The sequence below is a fragment of the Solanum verrucosum genome, unplaced genomic scaffold (genome assembly GCF_900185275.1).
Source record: "Solanum verrucosum unplaced genomic scaffold, falcon-dt-bn FXZP01000032.1, whole genome shotgun sequence".
Lineage (NCBI taxonomy): Eukaryota > Viridiplantae > Streptophyta > Magnoliopsida > Solanales > Solanaceae > Solanum > Solanum verrucosum.
In genome coordinates this window covers 2,491,713-2,514,161 of record NW_026020569.1, presented here as the reverse complement: position 1 = coordinate 2,514,161, position 22,449 = coordinate 2,491,713, and the positions used below count along the sequence as shown (strand labels likewise).

Sequence of the window (22,449 nt, the reverse complement as noted above, 5' to 3'; positions counted from 1 at the left end):
TCTGGATATCTTGGATTGCTTGAATTATGTGGAAAGGAAATTTATCGGCAAGAGTTGGCTACAAGTGGGTTTTAACAATGTTAACAAAATAAACATTGTATTTAAACTAATAATACAATGATAATAAATTATTAATATTAATATTACTCAATCTTTTAAAATAGTCTTAATAAATGAAAATAATTTAATAAATTATACTACTTTATATTACCCAACATAATTGGTATTTTAGGAGGAAATAATCTACTACCAGCAGTATTATATTCGAAATATACTTATTTTGTCCCAAATATCCATAGGTCCCTTCCATTTGTATTCTTGCTTCTGGATAAGAGTGAAAAAATCGTCGGAAAAAAAATATGGCGACCGTCTCAGCATTTTCCGTTTGCAGAGCTAAATCTCATTCTCAAATTCCCCATTCTTTATCTAATGCAGTTCCCCAGCTTTTCCCAATTCAATTTCTTCGGTTTCAAAGTAACAGTGGCATTTGCGGTGGTTATTCTTGCTCTCCAAGTTCGGTGAAAGCGAAGGTACCATTGAGAACTACTAGGATATGTTCTGCAAATGAGGAAGATGGTGCTACTGCTGTTGCCGAAGAAGAATCTGCTGCTCCCACTACATCTGATCAGACTGTTTCTGTTTCCGTCTCCCCTTCCGACGTCCTCACTATGTTCTTTCAGGTTAACCCCTTCTTTTCTATTTTGGTAAAGTTTCTAGTTTTTTCAAAAATGAACTCAACCAATGTGAACCCTTCGGGTTGAAGTTAGGAGGGTTGCAGTAGGTTAATGCCTAGTGTAGGAATAATTAATTTGGTTGTAATGAATTTCAGTCTCTGCTCATATTGGTTTGAACTTGGTTCTAGTGAAGTTTCTAATTTTGTCAAAAAAATCAACCAGTGTGAATTTTCTGATTAAAGTGAAGAGGGTTGCAGTAGGTTGATGCCTAGTGTAGGAATAGTTTATCTGGTAGTAATGAATTTCAGTCTGTGCTCATATTGATATGAAATGGGTTCTTTTGAGGTGTCTAATTTTATCCAAAAATTCTAACTATGTGAATTCGCTAAGTTAGGATAAAGGAGGAGGGTGAGGTTAATTCTCAGTGTAAGGCTGTAAGCATAGTAAATTTATGAAGAATTCTGGTAGTACTGGTATTTAGTAGTGCTTGCTCTTATTGGACTATTGGAGTGAAATGGGTCGGATAAGAATGCATATACAGGATTGGTATAGCCCAACTCCAACTAGTTTGGCAGTGAGGTTTAGTTAATTAATTGATTGATTGTCTAATTAGTGCTCAATGTGTTAGTTTTGTTTGATTTTTTTTTTTCAAATTGTTACTTGTCTGTAACCCTTAAGCTTCTTGTGGATTCTTCTGTGAATGGTAAACTGATTTTATACCTTTCTTATCACAGGCAGAAGGAACAATGAATGAAGCTGCTATTCCTTCTGTGACTAACGCTTTAGAGGTAAATTCAGTGTGTAAAATTCAACTTTTTCTTGTACATGGTAATTTGTTGACACTTTCGCAAAAGACGCTACTTGTCTGTGCATTTGAAATACAATGTAGTTGTAGTTGCAGTAGCATGGGACTCTGAATTTTTATTTTTCTGTGTAATTTTAATACTAGTTGCGGAGCACCAGAAAGACTCGCTATTACATTGTAGATGGAAACAAACAACACGGGGTTTTTGCACTTTAAAGGACAAATTAGAGAAAGCAAAACGTTCTGATCTTAAAGAGGGATTTAAACTATTTTTTTCTTTGGGACTAGGCATATCTGAAATCTTATAATCTAGAATCAAAGAACAGGTACAGATATTCATCCGATTCTTGGTGTTCAGAAGCTGCAAGAGAGAACAATTGATTTTGTGAATGTTTGATGAAGAGCTATATCTCTTTCTCCATCTCTCTTCCAAAACATCTGATTTTAGCTAATAATTGGAATTGAAGAATACTTGCAGTTTGACCTTATCAAAAAAGAAAAAAAATATTTGTAGTTTGACCTTTATCGTCTGTCCATATGCATACAGGATATTGAAGGCATTACAGGTCTCAAAATTCAAGTTGTCGAGGGCATTGCAAGTGTCGAGGTGATTCTCATATATAATGCTTCTCTTACATTGACTTATTAGCATATCTGTTACAGGAAAATTATTGTAGAAAGTTGACATCTCGATCAGCATATGCGCCTTAGAGATACTGCATTAAAGTACTAAATCTCTGAAGCATGCTTTAGGTTCCTTACAGATTTCCTAAATTCAATATGCAACAAAGTGGACAACTTCTTGTGCTGCCTTTTTGGCTTCTCTAGAAATGATAGTAACAGTCTATCTAAATGAACAATATCCTTTACTTTTCATGGAGAGGGGGGAAAATAATTTCTTCTTCAAAAGTAACCTGAAAAATAATTATTTGTGAAAAGAATGTTGTTAAAGTACTTATTACATTTTAATCTTTAAGATATTCTGTAGAAAATTTAACAGTGTCAAAGCTATCTTTTGAAGCTTCTATTTCCCCTAGCATACTAACAGCATCAAATCCAAAAATTGAAGAATTTCATTAGCATAGATCAAGCATATAAAAGAGGAAGGTAAGGTTACTATCTATTTCCATCAGAATTTCAAATCTCAGTTCCTTATTTCAGCTTACCACCTTCAGTGCATATTAGTATCCTTGGTGCCATGGAAGTTAGGATCTCATTGCAGAGAAGAGAGCCGGAAAGGATTTGTGAGTGTCTAGGATTTTCATCATATAATTCTGCATCCAATAAAATTTTGCTGAATTCCTTTGATCTGGTTATACAATATAAGGTCATAGAACCTGATAAAAAAAAATATAAGACCTTAGAAAACTGACGAGGTGAGGGCTAAAGGTAAGTTCTATCTTTCTTTTTGATGAATAGAACAGGAGGAATCAGTCTTGTGGTGAATTATGTAATAACATCTCTATATCTACACATGGAGAAACTTTTCCTTTGAACTTACTGTTGCAAAAGTACATTCAGAAGATAAGGCATTTGAAGAACCGAGAAATGAAACATGGTATATCCTTGGTTCAGTGTTAACCTTTCTTGTTATTTGATGTAGTTAACAAAGCAAACGACAATACAAGCTACAGGGGTGGCTTCCAGTTTGGTTGAAACAATACAAGGTTCAGGCTTCAAGTTGCAAACATTGAATCTGAGCTTTCAGGATGAAGAAGATATTAGCTAAGGGGTGGATTATAGAGTTCAGAGACATGATGATATCTTTCACGAGCATCTTAAGATGTCTCTATTTCCCTACTTGGATGCCATTAGTTCAGTACTTCAGTAAGCCTATATCTGTAACATTTTTGTATTATGCAGTTCTTCGATCTATTTTCCCCTAGCAGATGTTCCTTCCCACAACGTATAGAACACTTGTGAATTACTAATGAGCAGCAGAATCAATTTGTTTATTTGAAACAAGTGGTATACAAAGGGAAAGGTACTTTTTATGAGCCGTTGGAGTCATAATACTTGCAACTTGCAAGTCAGGCCCAAATAGGAGGGAATGTCATGTTAAATTAGTTTATTCCTTGATGTATCTTGATTTGAACTTACGGTCAAGAGCAAGAGGATAAACTTGATTATTGAAAACTGACCAAAATGGACAAGTTACAACTTACAATATTGGATAACCCAAAATACGAGTAGCAACTGTACCAAATTACTCTATGTTGGCAAGGAATCGATCCAAATGGTAACTAGTAGTAGGTCATTTCTCAATTGTTAATGAATCTGTGACATCGATCGATTAGTCAGGCCAGTAAACAGCCTTGATTAATTGATAATTCCATATTATAAGTCATCAGCTTCTGCCACTTGGTGATTTTTTTTTGTCTATTATCAAGAGTTTTACAGAATGCAACTATCGAAAAGGACAAGAAGAATTTGCTAGGAATTGTCTATTTCTAATGCCAGCAACTCAATTAATTAAACAATTGTGAAAGGCATGCATTTTCCTATAAATAGCTTGTCTGAGAACCTGGGATTAAGCAGATTTCGAACAACCACCTTAATTTCCTTCAAATAGGCAAAGATGGCCCTCCAAAGGTTTGTTTTTATAGCAGCAATTATGCTTATCTTCATGGCTAATTTAACTGTGAGAGCACAACAAGTAGGAGCACCTACTCCAACTCCAGGGGGTCCTTCAGACAACTCTAATGCATCACCAAATGGATTCGTTTCGACTCAGCAAATATTGCTTGGTTTTCTGAGCATTGGCATGTCCATGTTTCTTTTTCTCCTCAAACACAGAGTTTGACACTTGGATTTTCGATCCTCCAATGTTTCAAGTTTCTCAAGTTAATGTGTTGCTGTTGAAGTGTGACCTGTGTCTGTTTTCTTGTTATCAGTTAAGGTGTATTTGTATCATGTCAATTCAAGTTCACTCAGTGTCCATTTTCCAGTGGAAGCCATAGTCAGTTTGTTTGCGTTTTATTATGTCTATGAATACAAATACACGACGTTGCCTCTTATTTGAAAAAAAAAGAACTTACAATCACCTCAAACTCGTGGGCAAGATTGTGGTAATAAGTTGACAAAGCTCGTGTAAAATTGAGCATTCTCCCAAAGTAATGCTGATTTTTTTTTCCGAAACATAACCCCTTTTTATTATTGTATCAACAAAATACATAGTTTAAACATATCTTTTGCATTCTGAATGATCCAACTTGGGAAAAGAGATTTCATTCAACAAAGAAATAGAGTATCTAGCTAAACTATCAACTATTTTGTTCACAGATCTAGAAATATATGTAAATTCAACATGCTTGAAAGCTTTCAAATGTCTTATTGATCAAAATATAAATCAATAAAACTATCTGCCATTACAGTTTGCTTCTCTTAACTATTCTATTTTTGTATCGCAGTTTTTACGTCTAACATGACAACATAATTTCCCAAGTTTGTCCTCTCTAATTATGTAATTATATTAAGAAAAAGACAAGGGTCAAACCAGACCCCTAACACCAAAGGCTTTGATGACAATTTCATTTAATTAAAAAAACAGGATCCTTGTATATAGGGAAAAAAATTTGTCATTGTTTGCATTGAATCTTTCTCAAAAACAAAATAAATGAAAATTTGGGTAAACTATACCAAATATAACCGCAAGTGTTGGCAGAATTGGTCAAAATCACTACAATAATTACTGGAATTTTGGGTTTAACAGAGTTCGTTAATTAGTAACTACAGTTGGGACATCAAACAGAAAATAGATCGACCAACTTGGAAATTGGAAGACGGAGAACTGATACATACACAGGTCATGAGGACCGATGGGATCTTGGGAGCCGGAAAGAGAGATGGCCGGAGATCCGCCATTAATACTGCTCGGAATAAGCAGAAATGGCTGAGCAGAAAAGAGAAATGGTTGGTGGCTCTTGGGGTTGTACTTCATGCAGTGTACATGTTAAGTATCTTCGATATTTACTTCAAAACCCCTATTGTTCATGGAATGGACCCTGTCCCACCTCGTATCGGTGCCCCAGCTAAGCGCCTTGTTCTTCTGGTTGGTACGTTGCACTTGCACACAACTTACTCGACGATTTGACACAATGAAATATATTCGTGTTTTTTTATTTTTCTTGCATTGAATTGGCCAGTGGGTGATTGCTTTTTCTTTTTTGTTGATAAATTGCAGCCGATGGTTTACGGGCTGATAAGTTTTACGAGCCGGATTCAGAGGGAGGTTACAGAGCTCCATTCTTGAGGAACATTATTAGGAAAAAAGGTCGATGGGGAGTGTCTCATGCTCGTCCTCCAACGGAATCTAGGCCTGGACATGTTGCTATAATTGCCGGGTTTTATGAAGATCCTAGTGCTGTCACTAAAGGTAAGGCTTTTATATATTTCTTGTTTAACCAACTGCCTCTCAACCTCAACAAGCTCAATAATTTGGCAGGTTGGAAGGCAAATCCGGTTGAGTTTGATTCAGTATTTAATCAGAGCCGGCATACATTTTCCTATGGTAGCCCAGATATTGTTCCCATATTCTGTGGGGCCTTGCCCCATAGCACTTGGAATTCATATCCACATGAATTTGAGGATTTTGCAACTGGTGCGTTACAGTTTTAAGTATCCGTTTATATTAAATATGTATTACATGCTAGTAGTTTTCACAAGGTTAAGTGATTACGAAAATGATATTATGTTTCATTTGGTAGAGCCCTGATTTTCTCTCCTTGGAACAATCAGTGTAGCCACCAACTTTTTGGTTCTTGCTAGTCGTTTACCAAATACCAATTTATCAATTTGATAGTGTTTACATGCAGATGCTTCTTTTTTGGATGAGTGGTCATTCGATCAATTCCAGAACCTCTTGAATAGCTCCAATAAAGACCCCAAATTGAAGCAGTTACTAGAACAAGACAAACTTGTTGTTTTTCTGCATCTGCTTGGCTGTGATTCCAATGGTCATGCACATAAGCCCTTTTCATCCATCTATCTAAATAATGTTAAAGTGGTTGACAAGATAGCGGAAAAGGTTTACAATCTTGTGCAGGACTACTTCAAAGACAATCAGACCGCATATATATTTACAGCAGATCATGGAATGAGTGACAAAGGTTTGAATGACGCTCAATTGTTTTTCTATTTCCTAATGAGTATAATAGACATTTGACCATGTAAACACAGCACAGAAAACAGTTTATATATATGATCATTTGATAAGTACAGTATGCACACAAGTTAAGCTGTTTTCATGCTAGAGAAAATCTTCACTTTCTCAGCAAGTGATGTTTGTGTTTAATTACCTGGATCTTTGACTATGTTTGTTCTGTGATTGAGCAACTACAGCGTAATGTAGCGTTTTGATTCATAGCAATTTTTGGTACAGGGAGTCATGGAGACGGACACCCAACAAACACGGACACACCTCTTGTGGCATGGGGAGCCGGTGTCGGGAATCCCTTGCCAATTTCCCGCAGTGACCATCACGAAAATACTGCTCGCTTTATTGATGACCATCTGCATGATACAGAAACACCCTCAGAATGGGGACTCAGTGGCATGACGAGGTTGGATGTTAATCAAGCTGACATAGCACCACTGATGGTCGATTACCTTGTCCTCTTCTGAAAGTCCTATCTTTGAAGTGCCTTTCGATCATATCAACTTCTTCTAAAGTCTGACTCTGATATGATCTCTAAAAATTGCAGTCCACTCTTCTTGGTCTGCCATGTCCTGTCAACTCGGTTGGCAATCTGCCTCTTCAGTACATGAATCTGAACAAGGTAGCTGCATTACTATAAGTTCCCTGTCTATTTTGTACGGTACGACTGTGTGATGGATTGGGAGAGATATACTGGTTCTTTGGCACTATTGTGTTCTTTGTATTGAGATCAAATGCAGGTCTTACAATCACTTTTATGTCCAGGCAGAAGAAGTTGAAGCTGTGCTAGCCAATACAAAGCAAATCCTCAATCAGTTCCTTCGAAAGTCACGTATCCTTCCCTATAACTTAAGATTTTTTTTTACTTCTAATTTCATTCTGCCTCACTCATCTTACATGTTATTTCCTAATTTTCTTTTTGTTGCACTTTACACCTTTCAGAGTTTTAAATGTCAGTTAACATAGAATCTTATTAAAAGAAAATGTCAGTCAAAATAGAAGTAACTGGTAGAACAATTTTGATTGAAGTAAAACATATATTAGAATTAGGACAAGTTACCAATTCTTAGACCAATAGAGGGGCAAAGTGATAAAATTAATTCCTATTCTGTCATTCCAAACTGCTTCATCAATGTAAAACGGGGGTGTGGTGCTTGTCCTGTTTTCACATTCTAAAAATATTAACGACAGTCTTGATTTTTCATTTCATCTTTTGAGCATCCTTGACAAAATATGTAGAGTTAAAGCAGTCGACCTCATTATACATCAAGCCTTTCAAGCCCTTGGCTAGTTATTCATCACTATTGCGTGAAATTGAGCAACTGATTTCTCTCAAAGAGTATGAAACTGCAATGAAACTATCTGAACAGCTTAGGAGCTTGGCACTTCAAGGACTTCACTATTTCCAGACATATGATTGGCTGATGCTGATGACTGTAATCACTCTTGGCTATGTTGGTTGGATGATCTATGTGATACTCCATGTCTTGCAATCTTATACATCCCTACCTGCAAATATTTTTAGCAAGGAGCAAGTACCTAATCCAAGAAGTACAGTTAAGGTACCTGTTTTGCTCTATATGCACGTGCTGTTGTGTATTTCTTTGTGTGTGTTGGTTAGAGGAGGGTTGTAAAGGGAAGGTTCAGAATAAATTATCTGTCTTTTTGGTGTTGAGAGTATGATAGATTAGTAGGAAAAAGGGAGGAGGAAATTGGACATATAAAAGCATTTATGCATGAAAAGTATTCGTGTTCTGCAAGTTCAAGTAATTTTCTCTATCCAAACTAAAACCAACAAAAATACCTTGACTGTTGATATATGATTTTAATTCGAGGCGGAGATATACAAAGGGTTGTCCGGTTGTATTGCTACCTCTTTGAGATAGAGTACATCTAGTCACAAATATTGATATGCCAAAATTACACATGTTCCTATATCGTAAAAGATAATTATTTCATAGTTCCAGAAAGTTCAAAGGTGAGACCGTAATCACTTTATCTATGCATTGTAAGTGGGAGGAGCAGGTTTTCCACCAAAACTTTAGAAAGTTAAGACTTACTAAGGAAAGAAGTTGAAATCTAAGAGCAAAGTGGGAGTAATGACACCTGATGTTCATTTGGACATATATTCTCTCGTTTTTTTTTTTTCTTTCAACCCTCAAAGGTTTCTCCTTTCTTCTTTTTCTAAAATGTTCCATGAAAGTCACACCCATCTTGGGGACTATATTTGGTTATATTTTGTCTCTAATCTGCCTGATCTCCAAAGCTATTGAATCCAGTGTTGTCAAAGGCACGCTTAAGCCTGAAACGAGGCACCTCGCTTAATATGCACTTCACCGTCGTCATCAAGGCTTTAAGACATACAAACCTTGCCAATGAGTGGTTCTTGAAGAGGCGGCACTAAACAATTAATATTTCACTTTATTGATTATTTTTATTTCAGTGTCTTTGTCCATATATTTGTTATTCGTGCTTTTAATATTAGTCTTGGACTAAACATATATATTTTATATCCATTTGCATCTTTTTCATTAAAGCCACACTTTATTTGTGCTTTGCGTTTAAAGACCCAACAAACGTTAGAGTTTTTTTGCGCTTTTCTCTTTTGATAACACTGATTGGATCAAGTGTTCATCTGGGACTTCTCATAAGGGAAATTCTTAAAAACTTATATTATCACGGTCCTCTATTGGTGTATTCATGCCTTCTCTTATTATACTATTTTGGCATTTAGAAATTGATGTTATTAGAACACGTGTCATCCTCCCACAAAAATAGGTGGATATTCTTGACAGTCATTCGTAAGGTGATACTAGAAAGAATTGTTATCTGACCAATTGATTCCCAAGCTCTTGCTTATATTCTTTTTCTATGGCAGATACATCTTTTAGGAGGGCTATTGATGGGAGTAGCATGCACTCTTCTGTTGGTTGAAAAATCTCCTCCCCTTTATCACGCATACGTCGTGATGACAATGTTTTTGTGGACACAAATATTTAGTGAATATCAATTTCTCAAGGCATTTTGCAGATACTTGTGCGGGAGAGTTAATGATTACTATCTTAAACTCATTGCAACTGGTGTTTTTTCCGTGATCATTCTTGAGCTTCTGGTGAGGCTCTATTCCTAGTCTATATATGTTCCTTTATACAGCAGTGGATTTGTTCTTGACCATCTGGATTCTTTAATCATTGTGTGTGGTTACCTTACAGGTGAAGAGCTTCACAGATAGAAAGCTCTATACTTGGTGTTTCTTAACTACAGGGATTTCTGTTCCTTTTTATCTGTATAGATCATTACCTATGAGATCTGGAGTACCATTCTTTGTATGGCTGGCATGTTGGTTTTTGTCGGTTTTTACTCTCATGCCCCCTCAAATTCCAGAAAATACCCTGCTTGTGTAAGTAACTTCATATTGAATATCTTAACTTGCAGATCCACTTGTAGTAGGTCGATTGAATTTGATGTACTGAACTTCTGTATGTAGGGTTGCTGGGGCGGTGATAATTATCACAATTGGCATAGTTCTTCGATATGTGGAATCGCATGCTAAAGATAACAGATACTGGGTTAGTCTTGTTGCACAAGACTCGAAGAAACTCAAGTTCCCCTTGCTCTTTCACTTGCAGGTAAGCAATGTCGTTTATGAGCAATCTTGTCTAAATTATCTTAAGCTTTTACTGAGAGATTTTGGAATTATTTTTTTTTTCGTTGGGAGTAGATCCTTTTGGTTGGCTTGGCATCTCTGATGGTTTGGCTTTCAACTACTCATAGAACAGAGAAGCAGGAATTGTTAGTCCTCCACCAACTGGTGAATTGGTCCATTGCTGGTATTCTTTTTTTCTTTTATCCGTATGCTAGTGTAGCTCAGTCTTAGAATTGTTCTCGGATGTCCTATGAACACAATTAATGTAGCCTTTACACCAATTTATTCCTTCAATTGTTTGTTTTTTGTTAATGCAATGGGATGTTAAACAGTGAATTCAAAGTGGTGAGATTTTACATTTTCTTAATACTTGTTCTAATAAAATGCATGCTATCCAGACTTTGTTAAGTCTGCACAGATTACAAAGAGATTGTAGATCATTTGTGAGTCTGCACAGATTACAAAGAGATTGTAAGACTTCAATGACAACTTCCTTCCATGTGATTTTATGAATAATTACTAGGCTGTATCCTGTCATAAAGAAATAATTTCTTTGGTAAACATCTACTAGTTTATGGTAATGTATCAGTGTATCACCTTGTTGCATATCAGACTGTCCTTTGTTACTCTTGCATTAATTTTTCAGGCTCTTTTGGTTCATTTTAATGATTAACTTTTATGAAGCTTTTCCTGTCTAATTTTGTTTCTGTATAACTATTCCTTTCACTAGTTACTGTTCTTCAGCCTGAAATTTCACATATTTTGTTTTCTTTGTGAACATTTCAACAATCCTTTATTTATCATTTGACTTGTTTCTTTAGGCTTCTCGATGATACTCCCACTCTTTTCAGCTACTGGTCTCTTGTCCAGGCTGACTTCCATTTTCCTTGGCGTTGCACCTCCCTTCCTGCTTCTATCAATCGGGTACCTCCATCATTTTGTTGCTTAGGCTAGGAGTAGATTCAATTTTATAACATTATGAGTCAGAATTTGAAAGCTTTTGAATTTCCTGCAGCTATGAAGCAGTCTTCTATGGTGCTCTCAGTCTTGCACTTATAGCATGGATACTGGCGGAAAATGCTTATCTCCATATAAGCAAGTTCAGATCATCAGCTCCAGTCAAATCCATGGAGGATGATAATAGGTGTCTGGAGTTATCCGATATGAGGATCCCATTAACCTTCGTAAGTTTTACGTTCTGTTTTTTCTTAATGATGTTGTAGTTATGGAAAAAAGAAAGACAGTGACATTGTTTTTAGCCTTGTTAATTTAATACTTTGGGGGTGTATGCATCTAGCTCTGTTGTCTTTGCATATATCCAAATAGTTGTATTGAAGTGTCTTAAATTGCTGATGAAATTTCTTCTTTTTAGATGGTCTTTTTCAATATTGCATTCTTTGGAACTGGTAATTTTGCAAGTATTGCAAGTTTTGAGATCTCTTCTGTGTATCGGTTCATCACTATTTTCAGTGTAAGTGGAACTGAACATCCTTGTTTATGAATCCTTTATTCCTTATTTGCCTTTCATTTGCATATGGTGACATTTGGGATTGTTCCTGTTTTTTGCAGCCTTTTCTGATGGCGGCATTACTTATTTTCAAGTTGTTGATACCATTCATACTTGTCATGTAAGTACAACTTGCAAATTTTCCTTATTAACAGTTTGGATGGAAAACTACTGTAATCCAATGATTGTGGTGGAGTTTCTAGGGCTTGGGGGTTGTTTTTCTCTCTCAAATTCGTCCAAATAAGGTGTGAAATTTACCGACCCCTCTTACATATTTAAAATATTGGCTTCACGTATTGCCTGTTGCAGTGCTCAACTTTCACCCGTTGAGATGCTCGTCGCAGCCTGGAGCAACTAGAAAATATTGTTGAAGCGTTGCAGCGCCCAAATTTCGACCGCTGCTACGGTGGCTGCTGTTTTCCACGAAAATATCCAAATTATTTCCAACTCCAAATTGTTCTCCACTTGCTTTAATCCACTCCTCCTCATTTCCAAACATCCATATTACTTTCCAAACACAACTTTTGAGTGTTGAACACTCTTGTGGCACCTTAATCGTGTTATTAGTTGTGTTAGCCATAACTAGAGAGTAGCAATCTACAGGGTAGTACACCATCTTTCTATGTTGGGTGGTTGGCTTTCTTCTTGGTATTACCTTGCAGCCTTTACATGTAGAACTGTCATTTCTTCTAGTATGGAAGAAGTTTATTTGGTCATGATTACTGCACTCTTACAAGTTATCAAGTGCATTCCCTGTTTTAAAATAAGTGTTGGCTAATACTATATGGTAAGCTAATTCAAACTCTTAAGATAGTTGTCCTGTCCTATCTTCATTCTGGTGCCAATGGAAACCCTTTGAATCTACCTACATTTACATCATATGTTTGTTGGTCATTTGGGATCCATTGGGTCAAGGTATCCTTATCTTCTCATAAGCTTTAGTATATCTTGTCTAGCCTTATTTGCAGAGCACAAGAACTACCTGATCTTCACTGAGCACAAAGTGCATTATAGGAACCTATATTTATACATCAAGAAGCCTTTGGAATTTTTGGAGACCAAGAAAATTTGTATTTGATATGCAAGTAGAAATATTTTGGAATTCTTGGTCTTGATGAGATCAGTTGTGTACCATGGATGACTTTTATTTTCTGTTGGGCATTAACTGCAGATGTGCATTTAGTGCAATCACTAAATTGGTGCAAGTTCCATTGTTGGGATGCTATTTTCTGGTGATCTTGTGCTCTGATGTAATGACAATCCATTTCTTCTTCCTGGTAAGACTGTCTTATTCCTCCTATGGTGCAATTCTCATATGTTTTTCTACCTATTTTCCATCCAATGTGTCTTGCTTGAAAAACGTAGGATTCCCAGTACCAATATGTTCTTCTCTGTCAAAATCTTCAACAGCTTTGAATTTTTCTCTTTCATGCTTTTGATTGTTTTATCTCCAGGAACATGATTCTGGGGATTCATCATGGTTAGGATCCATCTTACTTGTTTTCTGATTGGTAATAGGTCCAAAATAAAGGAAGCTGGATGGAAATTGGCAACAGCATTAGCCATTTCGGAATTATGAGTGCTCAAGTTGTGTTTGTCCTTATGCTTTTTGCTGTTACAAATGTATTCACAAAAGACATCCAAGTTAGATCAGCTCAGCAGTTTTCTCGTAAAAAAATGTGATTCATTTGAAGCTTCATCCTTTTCAAGATCCCACATTTCTGGGTTGCAATTTTGCTAGAGTAGCAATTAGTTCACACAAATCATTGTATTGGGCTATGCTCCATGAAGTATATCATTCTTTTGGATGTCCCATAGTTCAGGGTGGCAAAGCATATAGTTCTTGCCAAAACAGAGTGGATATATAGTTGTACCGAATGTATGATGATGAGATGATTAATTCCAAAATGGTGTTGAGCTGATGGATTAGAATTGGTTGTTTCTTGTTACTTTAAATTTTGAGATGTGAAATCATTCCTGGAATTGCGGCAGTGAGTTCATGTAATTTTCAGAACTCATTGATCCGACTAATATAAATTTACGGAGCGTTTTCCTCTCTCCCTCCGTTTGTTTGGCAGTGGACAAAATGTATTCTCTCCTTCATCTAGAAAAATGAGCAACTTCTATGGCTCATACAAAAAGAAGTTGAACATTTTTTTTTCTCAAATCATAAAAATAAATTCCCGGTCCAATGTTATTATATCTTTTAAATTCAATTAATGTTATATATTTCTTGATCAAATACTCTTTTCAAAATTATGGAACATCGTAGTTACTCCAAAAGTAAGTTTCATCGAATCACTTACTCTTTTACAATCCAACTGAATCATTTTCAGCTCACATTGGTAAAGGAAAAACAAGAACACAGATATGTTTACGAAGCCAAAAGTCACTCATCTGGTAATTTATGTACATTGGCTAAAAATAAAATAGTGGATTTAAGGCTATTTTGTGTAAATATCTAACTTGAGGCCCAATTTAAACCCGTTCCAAGTCGACTCGACTCATATTATCGCCCAAACAAACCCGTCCTTCAGATCTCTCTCCTCTGCAGAAAAATTTGAAGCTGATTCCTCCATTTTCTTCAACAAACGAAAGGTATACGCTCTATTATTTCTCTCCTTCCTTTTACTTTAACCCTATTTTCCCACTGTTTCCAGTAAGAAAAATCAGGAAATTTTTAGTTTCTTATCTCAATTCGTTTCAGTTAAGTTTCAAATTTGGTGGGTCATGCGATGTTTTCTGCATTTTGCTTCCCGTGGTTGTTTTTTGGGGGTTTATGTAGTTTTATTAAAGATATATAAGGTTATCACTTATTTTATTTGCCTTTGAAATACCTTAATTATTGTTTTGATGGGCATTAATCTATATTGGTTTTAGGGCAACAAGTAATTTGTGATTTGATGGTAAAGATAAATACTCATTGTAATTTGTAAAATTTACAGATTCCATACATTGAATCTAATGATTGTTTCTAGGAAATTGAATGTTGATACTGAAAAATTACAAGTTCAGTGTCCATTAACTTTAAAGTTTGAATTTTGGAAATCTTTTCTCCTCTTTCACATGTGGGTGTATGCTTTTCCATCTCTAACTCTCTCTCGGATTGGAGGAGCAACAAATGGATGCTTTTCTTTCCATAGTTTAGTAATATTGTGATTCATTGCTAATGTTGTTTATTGATTTTTTTCTTTTTACCTTTTCTAGTTTTTCAATCGTGGTCTTTGAAGATGTTACAAAATGTTCAACACCAACTTTTGCAATCGCCGGCACGGCTAGGCCTGCCAACTCCCAGTTCACCTTCTCTACAAAACACAGCTCCTCCTCCTAAGTTCTCCTCGCAAGTGTCGCAACCCAATCAACAGGCAAATATATTAACTACCACTACCACCTCATCAACGCTCCTTCCTCTTCTCCCACCTCTCTCTAGAGCTCAGTCTCTTCTCATTCAAATGGCATCTCTTGGTTCAAGGCTCTTTGAAGTCTCACCTAACCGGTCCCATTGGCTTAGTGCTTTTCGTGGCTCTTTCCCTTCATTTCTGCCTTCTACAGCACCAATTCCACAAGATTCCAGCCCATCATCCTCAAAAGAAATCCTCTCAGTGTTTACTTCTCTTCAGACACAACTGTTTGAAGCAGTTGCTGAACTACAAGAAATACTTGATCTTCAAGATGAGAAGCAAAAACTCACCCGTGAAATTAGGTCAAATGATTCTGCAATTCTTGCCTTTGCCAACAAACTCAAAGGAGCTGAGCGTGTTCTTGACAATCTTGTTGATGATTACGCTGACTATCGTCGTCCCAAACGGGCCAAGTTGGAATTCGATACCGAAGAATCTTCAGTAACATCTGTGGCGACTCAGTTGAAATTATCTGACATTTTGTCATATGCTCATAGGATAAGTTACACTACTTTTGCACCACCTGAATTCGGTGGTGGACAGGCTCCTCTCCGGGGAGCTCTCCCACCGGCTCCACAGGATGAGCAATTGCGTGCATCTCAGTTATATATCTTTGCTGATCTTGATGTTGGTTTACCTAAAACAGATGAAGGCAAGGAGAATATTTTGGAGCCACTCATTGAACCTCCGGCAGAAAGTAACGCACTTGCCAATCTATCATCAATTCAGGGCCTCGTCCCTCCAAATATTGTAGTGCCATCTGGTTGGAAACCTGGTATGCCTGTTGAGTTGCCCACTGATCTCCCTCTTCCTCCACCTGGGTGGAAGCCTGGTGATCCAATTGCTCTTCCTCCAGTGGATTCTCGTCCACCTCAAAAGGTTGAGGAGGCACCTGCACGACCAGTACCTCCTCCAGGACTTTCAAGAATGCCCGAACCAATACAAGTTCGACATGTGCAGCTTGATATTGATGATGATAGTAGCGATTATAGTTCTGATGAGGCCAGCTCTGATAGTGAAGATTGATGTGGTGTTAGCTGTTTTGAGTTGCTAATAAAGGTATAGCATCTGCAGCTTGATATTACTTCTCCTTGCACAAAGCAGTGGTTTCTCTTTTTGCCTCACTATTGGATAACTTCTCTTCCCTCGAACAAGAGGTACCCCTGCTCTCTTCTGTCTGCTTAATTGGGGGGCATTTTAGTTTCAATTTCATGTTCTTTAGCTTTCTCTACCGTGTGTGTTGTTTAGTAACAGGTCTTATGTCAACAAACTCTTCCCTGCTAACTATGTGTCATATTCGTCCCGACAGTGTTTGGAGAGTCAAGATCTAACTGTGAGCTTCTCTTTTTTCATGAAAAATGTTTCTTGTTTATACTAGTTAACCTGAAGAGTAAGATCATTATGATATTCCGAGTTTATAGTTGAAGACAAAACAAAATTAATGCATCTCGAACACTGACTCTATCGGGAGTTGACAAGCACCTAAGTGTGTGGCCTAATATTCACTGAAGTGGGATCAAACCTATGAGGTGCCATGTTCAATTCTCAGAGGAGTAAACAAACATTGAGCGATCTCTTCATGTTTATCCCTGGTGAGTTACTTTTTATTGGGTGCTGGTGGAATATTACAAGTCACCGATGGAATAGTTGATTGTGCTCAAGGAGGTACAGAAATGCCGTTATCCGGAAAAATATCTGTTGACTTTAGCAGATAGTGAACTTGAAATTCAATTGGACCAGTAGGGATTTTTTTTTCGTGTGATGCCTTTATTTTGATGTTTTAATTTAGGCTTAGGGAGCCCGGAGCCAAGTTTCCCTGCTTCACTTTTGGTTCGCTGCTCTTGGTGGCAATGGTTTCCAACAAGTCATATCAAAATGTCAAACATGGAATTCATGTTTTTACAGTCTCAAACTAATTTTCAGTCCGTAGATACTTAATCAATCTAATAGCGCATTTTGTATATCTACAAGCCATATGGTACATTTCTGCCGTGCATAGAATGAGAATCCTTGTTTTGAGAAACCTGAATCAGTTTGGAAACTCTGGAATCACAGCTGAGTGATTCCAGAGTGGAGATGAGTTTACAGCTAGAAGAAATTGGAATTTATGTTCAGTTAGACTAAGCCATCCATTTTGAAGTGGGGATGTTAAGGCTTACAGTCCCTTCCCATGCCCTGATCCTCCATGTAAATTTATTCCCTTCTAAAATTTATTAAAAGAAATAAAAGATGTGACAGACAATAAATACATTCTATCATTAGACTTGTACTCAATTCTTTTTACCAATTAAGATAGCAATATGTCACATGTACTTGAATAATAATTTTGGAACTACAAAAATCAAAACTCTCAAAAGAAATAAAATTGACCTCTTGCTATATGGCATCCCTGCTGCTACATGCAATCTGCTTGCACCTGTGGGAAAAGTAAGCCATAGTTTTTTACTCTCCTTTACCCAAGTTAGAAAAATCCCTGCTACAAGATATACTATAATGTACTTGTATATTGGCTTTTGGTGTGGTTAAAAAAAGGACTCAAACAGAAAGGAATCTGAACTTATTTAAGAAAAGGAAAATATTTTGAATTAAGACAATGAAACAAACAAGAGGTGTCAGAGGCTGATTTACAAGTACTCCATTCGGATGAATTCAATAGCTTTCATTCCAATCATATATATGTATTGAAAATTACCATGTAGATTTATATGTACTATGAATTTAATTATTATTATTATATATTATTTAAATTACATTAAAAACCATAAATTTTAAATTTTGAATTCGACTATTACATTATATAGCTGTCAATAAGAGAAAACCGTGCATGAGCTGTGAGATAACTGTCACTGCGGAAATGGACGTTTCATTCTCTCATGGCAATGGGACCAGCCTCTTCATTTCTCTATCGTCCTATCCCCAACACTCTTGTCTGTTTTCCTTTGACGTTATTTTCTCCGTTTTAATTTATGTGATATTTTTTTAAAATGATATATTTTTATATTTAATAATAATCTAATTTTAAACCTTTTATTTTACCTTCAAATGAGGCTACTAAATCCGCCCTCACATAAATTGAATGGAGAAGTTATTTTTTTTAAAAAAAAAAACTTACATTTTTTGAAACTACATATGTATAGACAAAAAGAATTGGTAAAATTACAATTTCTAATGGTTAGAAGTATTGAAAAGAAGCTGTGTTTTTCTCCATGTAATAGTATTATTATTTTTTTCCATTTCCTCTCCTTTTTGTCCTTAATTTCAAACAAGTGCAACATTAGTAGATTAAGATTAATAGCAATTAAGAAAAAAGAAGAAATAAGATTCAATAATAGGTCATTTAAATAAGCTATGAATAAGTTGAAGCTTATGAGCGAAATTAATCTGTAATAATAATAATAAAGTAGCACATTCTTTTTAGGCAGTGCCTACTAGCAAGAGCCACTAATTCGGTGATATGAATTGCTTTTAATGAATCCTACCCCGCAATCTTTAATTTAAACCACAATAATAGGGCCCTAACTTTAAATTGGGAGGACAAAACAAAATTACGATTTTTCAAAAAATTCCCCAATTAAGATAGAGGTGACTCTATAAGACTTATTAAAAGAGAAAACGTTTTTTATTTAAATAGACTTATTCTTAGTGTTAGAATCCAGAAAACCTAATTAACGTGAAAGATCATATCCATCACACCATTATTATAAGTGACAGTGACATGTTTTTGCTGAAAAATTATATTGTTTAAAATAGACAAAAAATATATATTTTTTATATTTTCAATGATATATATGTTGGAATGATTAAGAAGGTTGAATAATTAAAGCAGAGAAAATAATAGAAGCAGCATGTGATTAAGGGCGACACATACGGCGCAGACTCCGTCCTTAATTTCTCCTGTGTATACTCTGTCCCGTATTTGCTTTGCTTTAATAAAATAATGAATTAATTTGATGTTCTTTTCAACAAAATTCTGAAATATAGTACAACTCGAAAGTCACAAATCACATGTTTACCAACTTTAATTAGAGCTTAACCCTTTGGATTACATCCTGCTAATGACACGTATCCCTACCCCTCACATTAAACCCTCAAATGGTTGGATCTCTTTTGCTCTCACCCTATTTTTTTTTTAATTTCATTTTTTGATGTTCAATACTCGCATTAGAGATAACTCTTTCAAATTCACGTTGAATAGGGCTCCATTATGGAATATCGCTTTCTACCATGAATTTTTCTATAGCCAAAATTTGAACTTAAAATCTCTAATTAAGAAAGACACAACTCCCTCCACTGCACTACAATTTAAAAGTTTACAACTATGATATACTTTACTTTATAGTAGGGATAAGATGTTTTTTTTTTTTTTTTTTACCGTGGTTTTCGGGCGTCGCTTTGCGAACCCGACTAGCTGTACCCACCGGGTCCCGCTGTTTCAAGGCGGGTCCACCACGGTTAGTTCCACGGGGCCCTGGAGACGCGGCCGGTTTGTAATGCCTCTAGGGATAAGATGTTAATGGGTAATCTTGTGGTATAATTTTTTAATTGCTTTATTGTATTAGTTGGTCCTTGATAATTGCCATGTCATCCAGTCCAAAAAAAAACTAAACCCAAAATGCCAAAATGCAGTAAGAGCACCGACGGGTCAATTCAGAGTACCGGGTTTTTACATGTGGACCCATCCCGTGATTGGTGGTTCATGCAACTCATAGGATTCTCTTGCTAAATTTCACATTTCATGTGACAATGTCTTCTCTTTCATTTTTTAAAGTATTTTTTTTATTTCATATTTCTGTTTAATGATGATGACATTTGAATATGCTTAAACCTCAACTTAAAATTACTTTACCAATTTCCTTTCCTTTATCTATAATATTCCTTTTTGCCTCATTCACATACAAGAATATCCTTTCATTTTATGTTACCATTTTCTTTCTTTCTCCTTTTTTAGGAAACTTTATACAAAACTTTGGAGCTTAATTTTATTTACCTCAATACTCATAGAAAGATTATACTTAGTCCACTAGAGTGAGGTTTACTCTACTAACAACATTAAATATCTATTTCCCTCGGAAGCCTAATGATCAATGAAGTTATTGAAAATCACGATGTTTCGGATTCAAAATTCAATAGAAACAAAAATTACTAGATGATTCTTCTCATTTGTCCTAACTTAACGATCATAAAGAAAAAAAAACATTGTCTTTTCTTTTAATTTTCACTCATATTTTCAGAGCTCTAATATCATGTTCAATATTTCATAATTTTATTTTTAAAACTCAAACTCAAGATAATATGAGTTAGAATGAATGAATATTTACCGTCCATTTGAGTTGTTTTTGAATGTACCTAAAAGAAGAATATATAATGAGTTGTAAACAGAAAAGCACTTGGACTTATGGAAGAAAATGAGAGTAGAACATGTTTCATTAAATATAATTTTAAAAAAATAAAATCATTGAATGAAGAGAAGAAGTGAGAAATATGAAGACCCCATTGAAGCCCTCCAGCTATTTCCCATCCCCACATCTTACCTATTTCCCTCTCCTTTTTGTAGCCAGTTTTTTCTAAATCCAAACACTAAGACTGAGCTGAAAAATAGCTTAGCAAAAACACAGAGCAAATGGGTTTAACTCTTGTGTTTTTTCTTTTCTTCTCTGTCTTCTTAACTCCTTCTTTATCAAAGTACCATTCGCCGCTAAATACTGCTTATTACCGGAGATCATGTCCAAGATTTGAACAAATTATGCAAGAAACCACTACAAACAAACAGATCACTTCACCTACTACCGCCGCCGCCACCCTCCGCCTCTTCTTCCACGACTGCTTCGTCGGCGGCTGCGACGCCTCCGTACTCGTCTCCTCCACTCCTTTCAACAAAGCTGAACGTGACGCAGAAATCAACCTTTCACTCCCCGGCGATGGGTTCGATGTAGTCGTACGCGCCAAAACGGCGCTTGAACTTGCTTGCCCTGGAGTTGTCTCTTGCTCCGATATTCTCGCCGTTGCTGCCCGAAATCTCGTTGTTCAAACCGGAGGCCCGTTTTATCCAGTTAATTTGGGCCGTAAAGATTCTTTTATTTCAAAAGCTTCGTTGGTTGAAGGAAATCTGCCCCGACCCACAATGACGATGGATCAAATCATTAACATTTTCGGGTCAAGAGGGTTTTCGGTACAGGAAATGGTAGCATTATCCGGTGCTCACACAATTGGGTTTTCACATTGTAAAGAGTTCAGCTCAAATCTTTACAATTACAACAAAACTTCGCAATATGATCCTTCTTACAACCCCAGATTTGCTCGAGCTTTGAGAAATGCTTGTAATAATTTCCAAAAAGATCCAACATTGTCAGTTTTTAACGATGTAATGAGTCCGAATAAGTTCGACAACAAGTATTACCAGAACTTACCTAAGGGTTTGGGTCTGTTGTCTTCGGACCGGGGTCTGTTTTCAGATCCGAGGACAAGAATTCATGTTGAAGAGTATATTAGAGATCAAGATGCATTCTTTAAGGCGTTTGCTTCAGCAATGCAGAAGCTAAGCGATCATGGTGTTAAAATTGGGAGAAGAGGTGAGATCAGGCACAGATGTGATTCTTTCAACAATTAAACTACTTGATTATGTTACTGTACGTTCTAATTTTGTTGGATTTAATCACTTACAAAATGAAAGTAAAACTTATAATATGTATACAATGTTTTTTACTACCATTTATTTAGATTAGAAAGTTCTTCTTTTGCTCTGCTTCAGTTCTGTTTTAGAACTACTACTACTACTTGTGATTACTGTGTGTTGAGATTCTAAAGTACTTGAGATGCATCTAAGAGGCTGTTTGTTCAATAAGAAAATGAAACCGTAAATAAAGTTTGCAACTTTTTCTTCCCTTTGCAGCTAGTTTGAAATATTTCCAGTTTCCTTTTGGAACTAGTGTTGAAAATGTTTCCTTTTTAGTTTAAAATGTTTGATTGCTGGATTGTTTTGTTTCTTTATGGTTTGAGAGCAAGTGTTGGAAAAAGTGGAATCGTGTTTTCCGGTCGATGTCTCCTTTATTAGAGTGATTACAGGGGCATTGCCAACTCAAGTTCACCTGGTATCATGCCACTAACTAAATGAACAATTACTTAGAGAGAGATACATAACGCGTTTGGAATTGATTCTTGTAGAGGTGTCCAAATCAAATAAATTTTGGTGTTGATTCAATAATGACTTAAGCAGGGGCGGCTCAACGTAACTGGGGGTCTAAAGCGAAATTTTCTTTGAGGC

The 22,449-nt window shown here is 36.1% G+C and overlaps 4 protein-coding genes across 5 annotated transcripts; all 4 read left to right on the top strand.

Moving 5' to 3' along the window:
* Window positions 1-275: 275 nt before the first annotated feature.
* LOC125810845 (uncharacterized) lies at window positions 276-3,476 on the top strand. The gene is made up of 4 exons (XM_049490336.1): window positions 276-680; window positions 1,409-1,462; window positions 2,027-2,086; window positions 3,083-3,476. The coding sequence occupies exons 1-4, from the start codon at window positions 360-362 to the stop codon at window positions 3,206-3,208; spliced, it is 561 nt and encodes a 186-aa protein (XP_049346293.1). The 5' UTR covers window positions 276-359; the 3' UTR covers window positions 3,209-3,476.
* A 1,778-nt stretch (window positions 3,477-5,254) lies between these two features.
* On the top strand, window positions 5,255-13,709 carry LOC125810823 (uncharacterized). The gene is made up of 18 exons (XM_049490311.1): window positions 5,255-5,534; window positions 5,663-5,854; window positions 5,924-6,079; window positions 6,294-6,587; window positions 6,860-7,077; window positions 7,182-7,256; window positions 7,400-7,466; window positions 7,874-8,196; window positions 9,513-9,746; window positions 9,847-10,034; window positions 10,122-10,263; window positions 10,356-10,464; window positions 11,102-11,204; window positions 11,296-11,464; window positions 11,653-11,751; window positions 11,850-11,908; window positions 12,959-13,064; window positions 13,306-13,709. The coding sequence occupies exons 1-18, from the start codon at window positions 5,288-5,290 to the stop codon at window positions 13,468-13,470; spliced, it is 2,946 nt and encodes a 981-aa protein (XP_049346268.1). The 5' UTR covers window positions 5,255-5,287; the 3' UTR covers window positions 13,471-13,709.
* Window positions 13,710-14,337: 628 nt separating this feature from the next.
* On the top strand, window positions 14,338-16,595 carry LOC125810831 (mediator of RNA polymerase II transcription subunit 4). 2 transcript variants are annotated; one of them, XR_007441887.1, is made up of 3 exons: window positions 14,338-14,385; window positions 14,995-16,345; window positions 16,498-16,595. XR_007441887.1 is itself a non-coding variant. In XM_049490322.1 (2 exons), exon 2 carries the CDS (start codon window positions 15,018-15,020, stop codon window positions 16,212-16,214), a length of 1,197 nt encoding a protein of 398 aa, XP_049346279.1. In that variant the 5' UTR covers window positions 14,338-14,385; window positions 14,995-15,017; the 3' UTR covers window positions 16,215-16,595. The 2 variants fall into 2 exon arrangements, 1 of the variants encoding a protein (XP_049346279.1); XM_049490322.1 differs by having other exon boundaries at window positions 14,995-16,595.
* A 3,976-nt stretch (window positions 16,596-20,571) lies between these two features.
* LOC125810837 (peroxidase 63-like) lies at window positions 20,572-22,055 on the top strand. Its single transcript, XM_049490329.1, has one exon. It carries the CDS (start codon window positions 20,809-20,811, stop codon window positions 21,793-21,795), a length of 987 nt encoding a protein of 328 aa, XP_049346286.1. The 5' UTR covers window positions 20,572-20,808; the 3' UTR covers window positions 21,796-22,055.
* The last annotated feature ends 394 nt before the right edge of the window (window positions 22,056-22,449 follow it).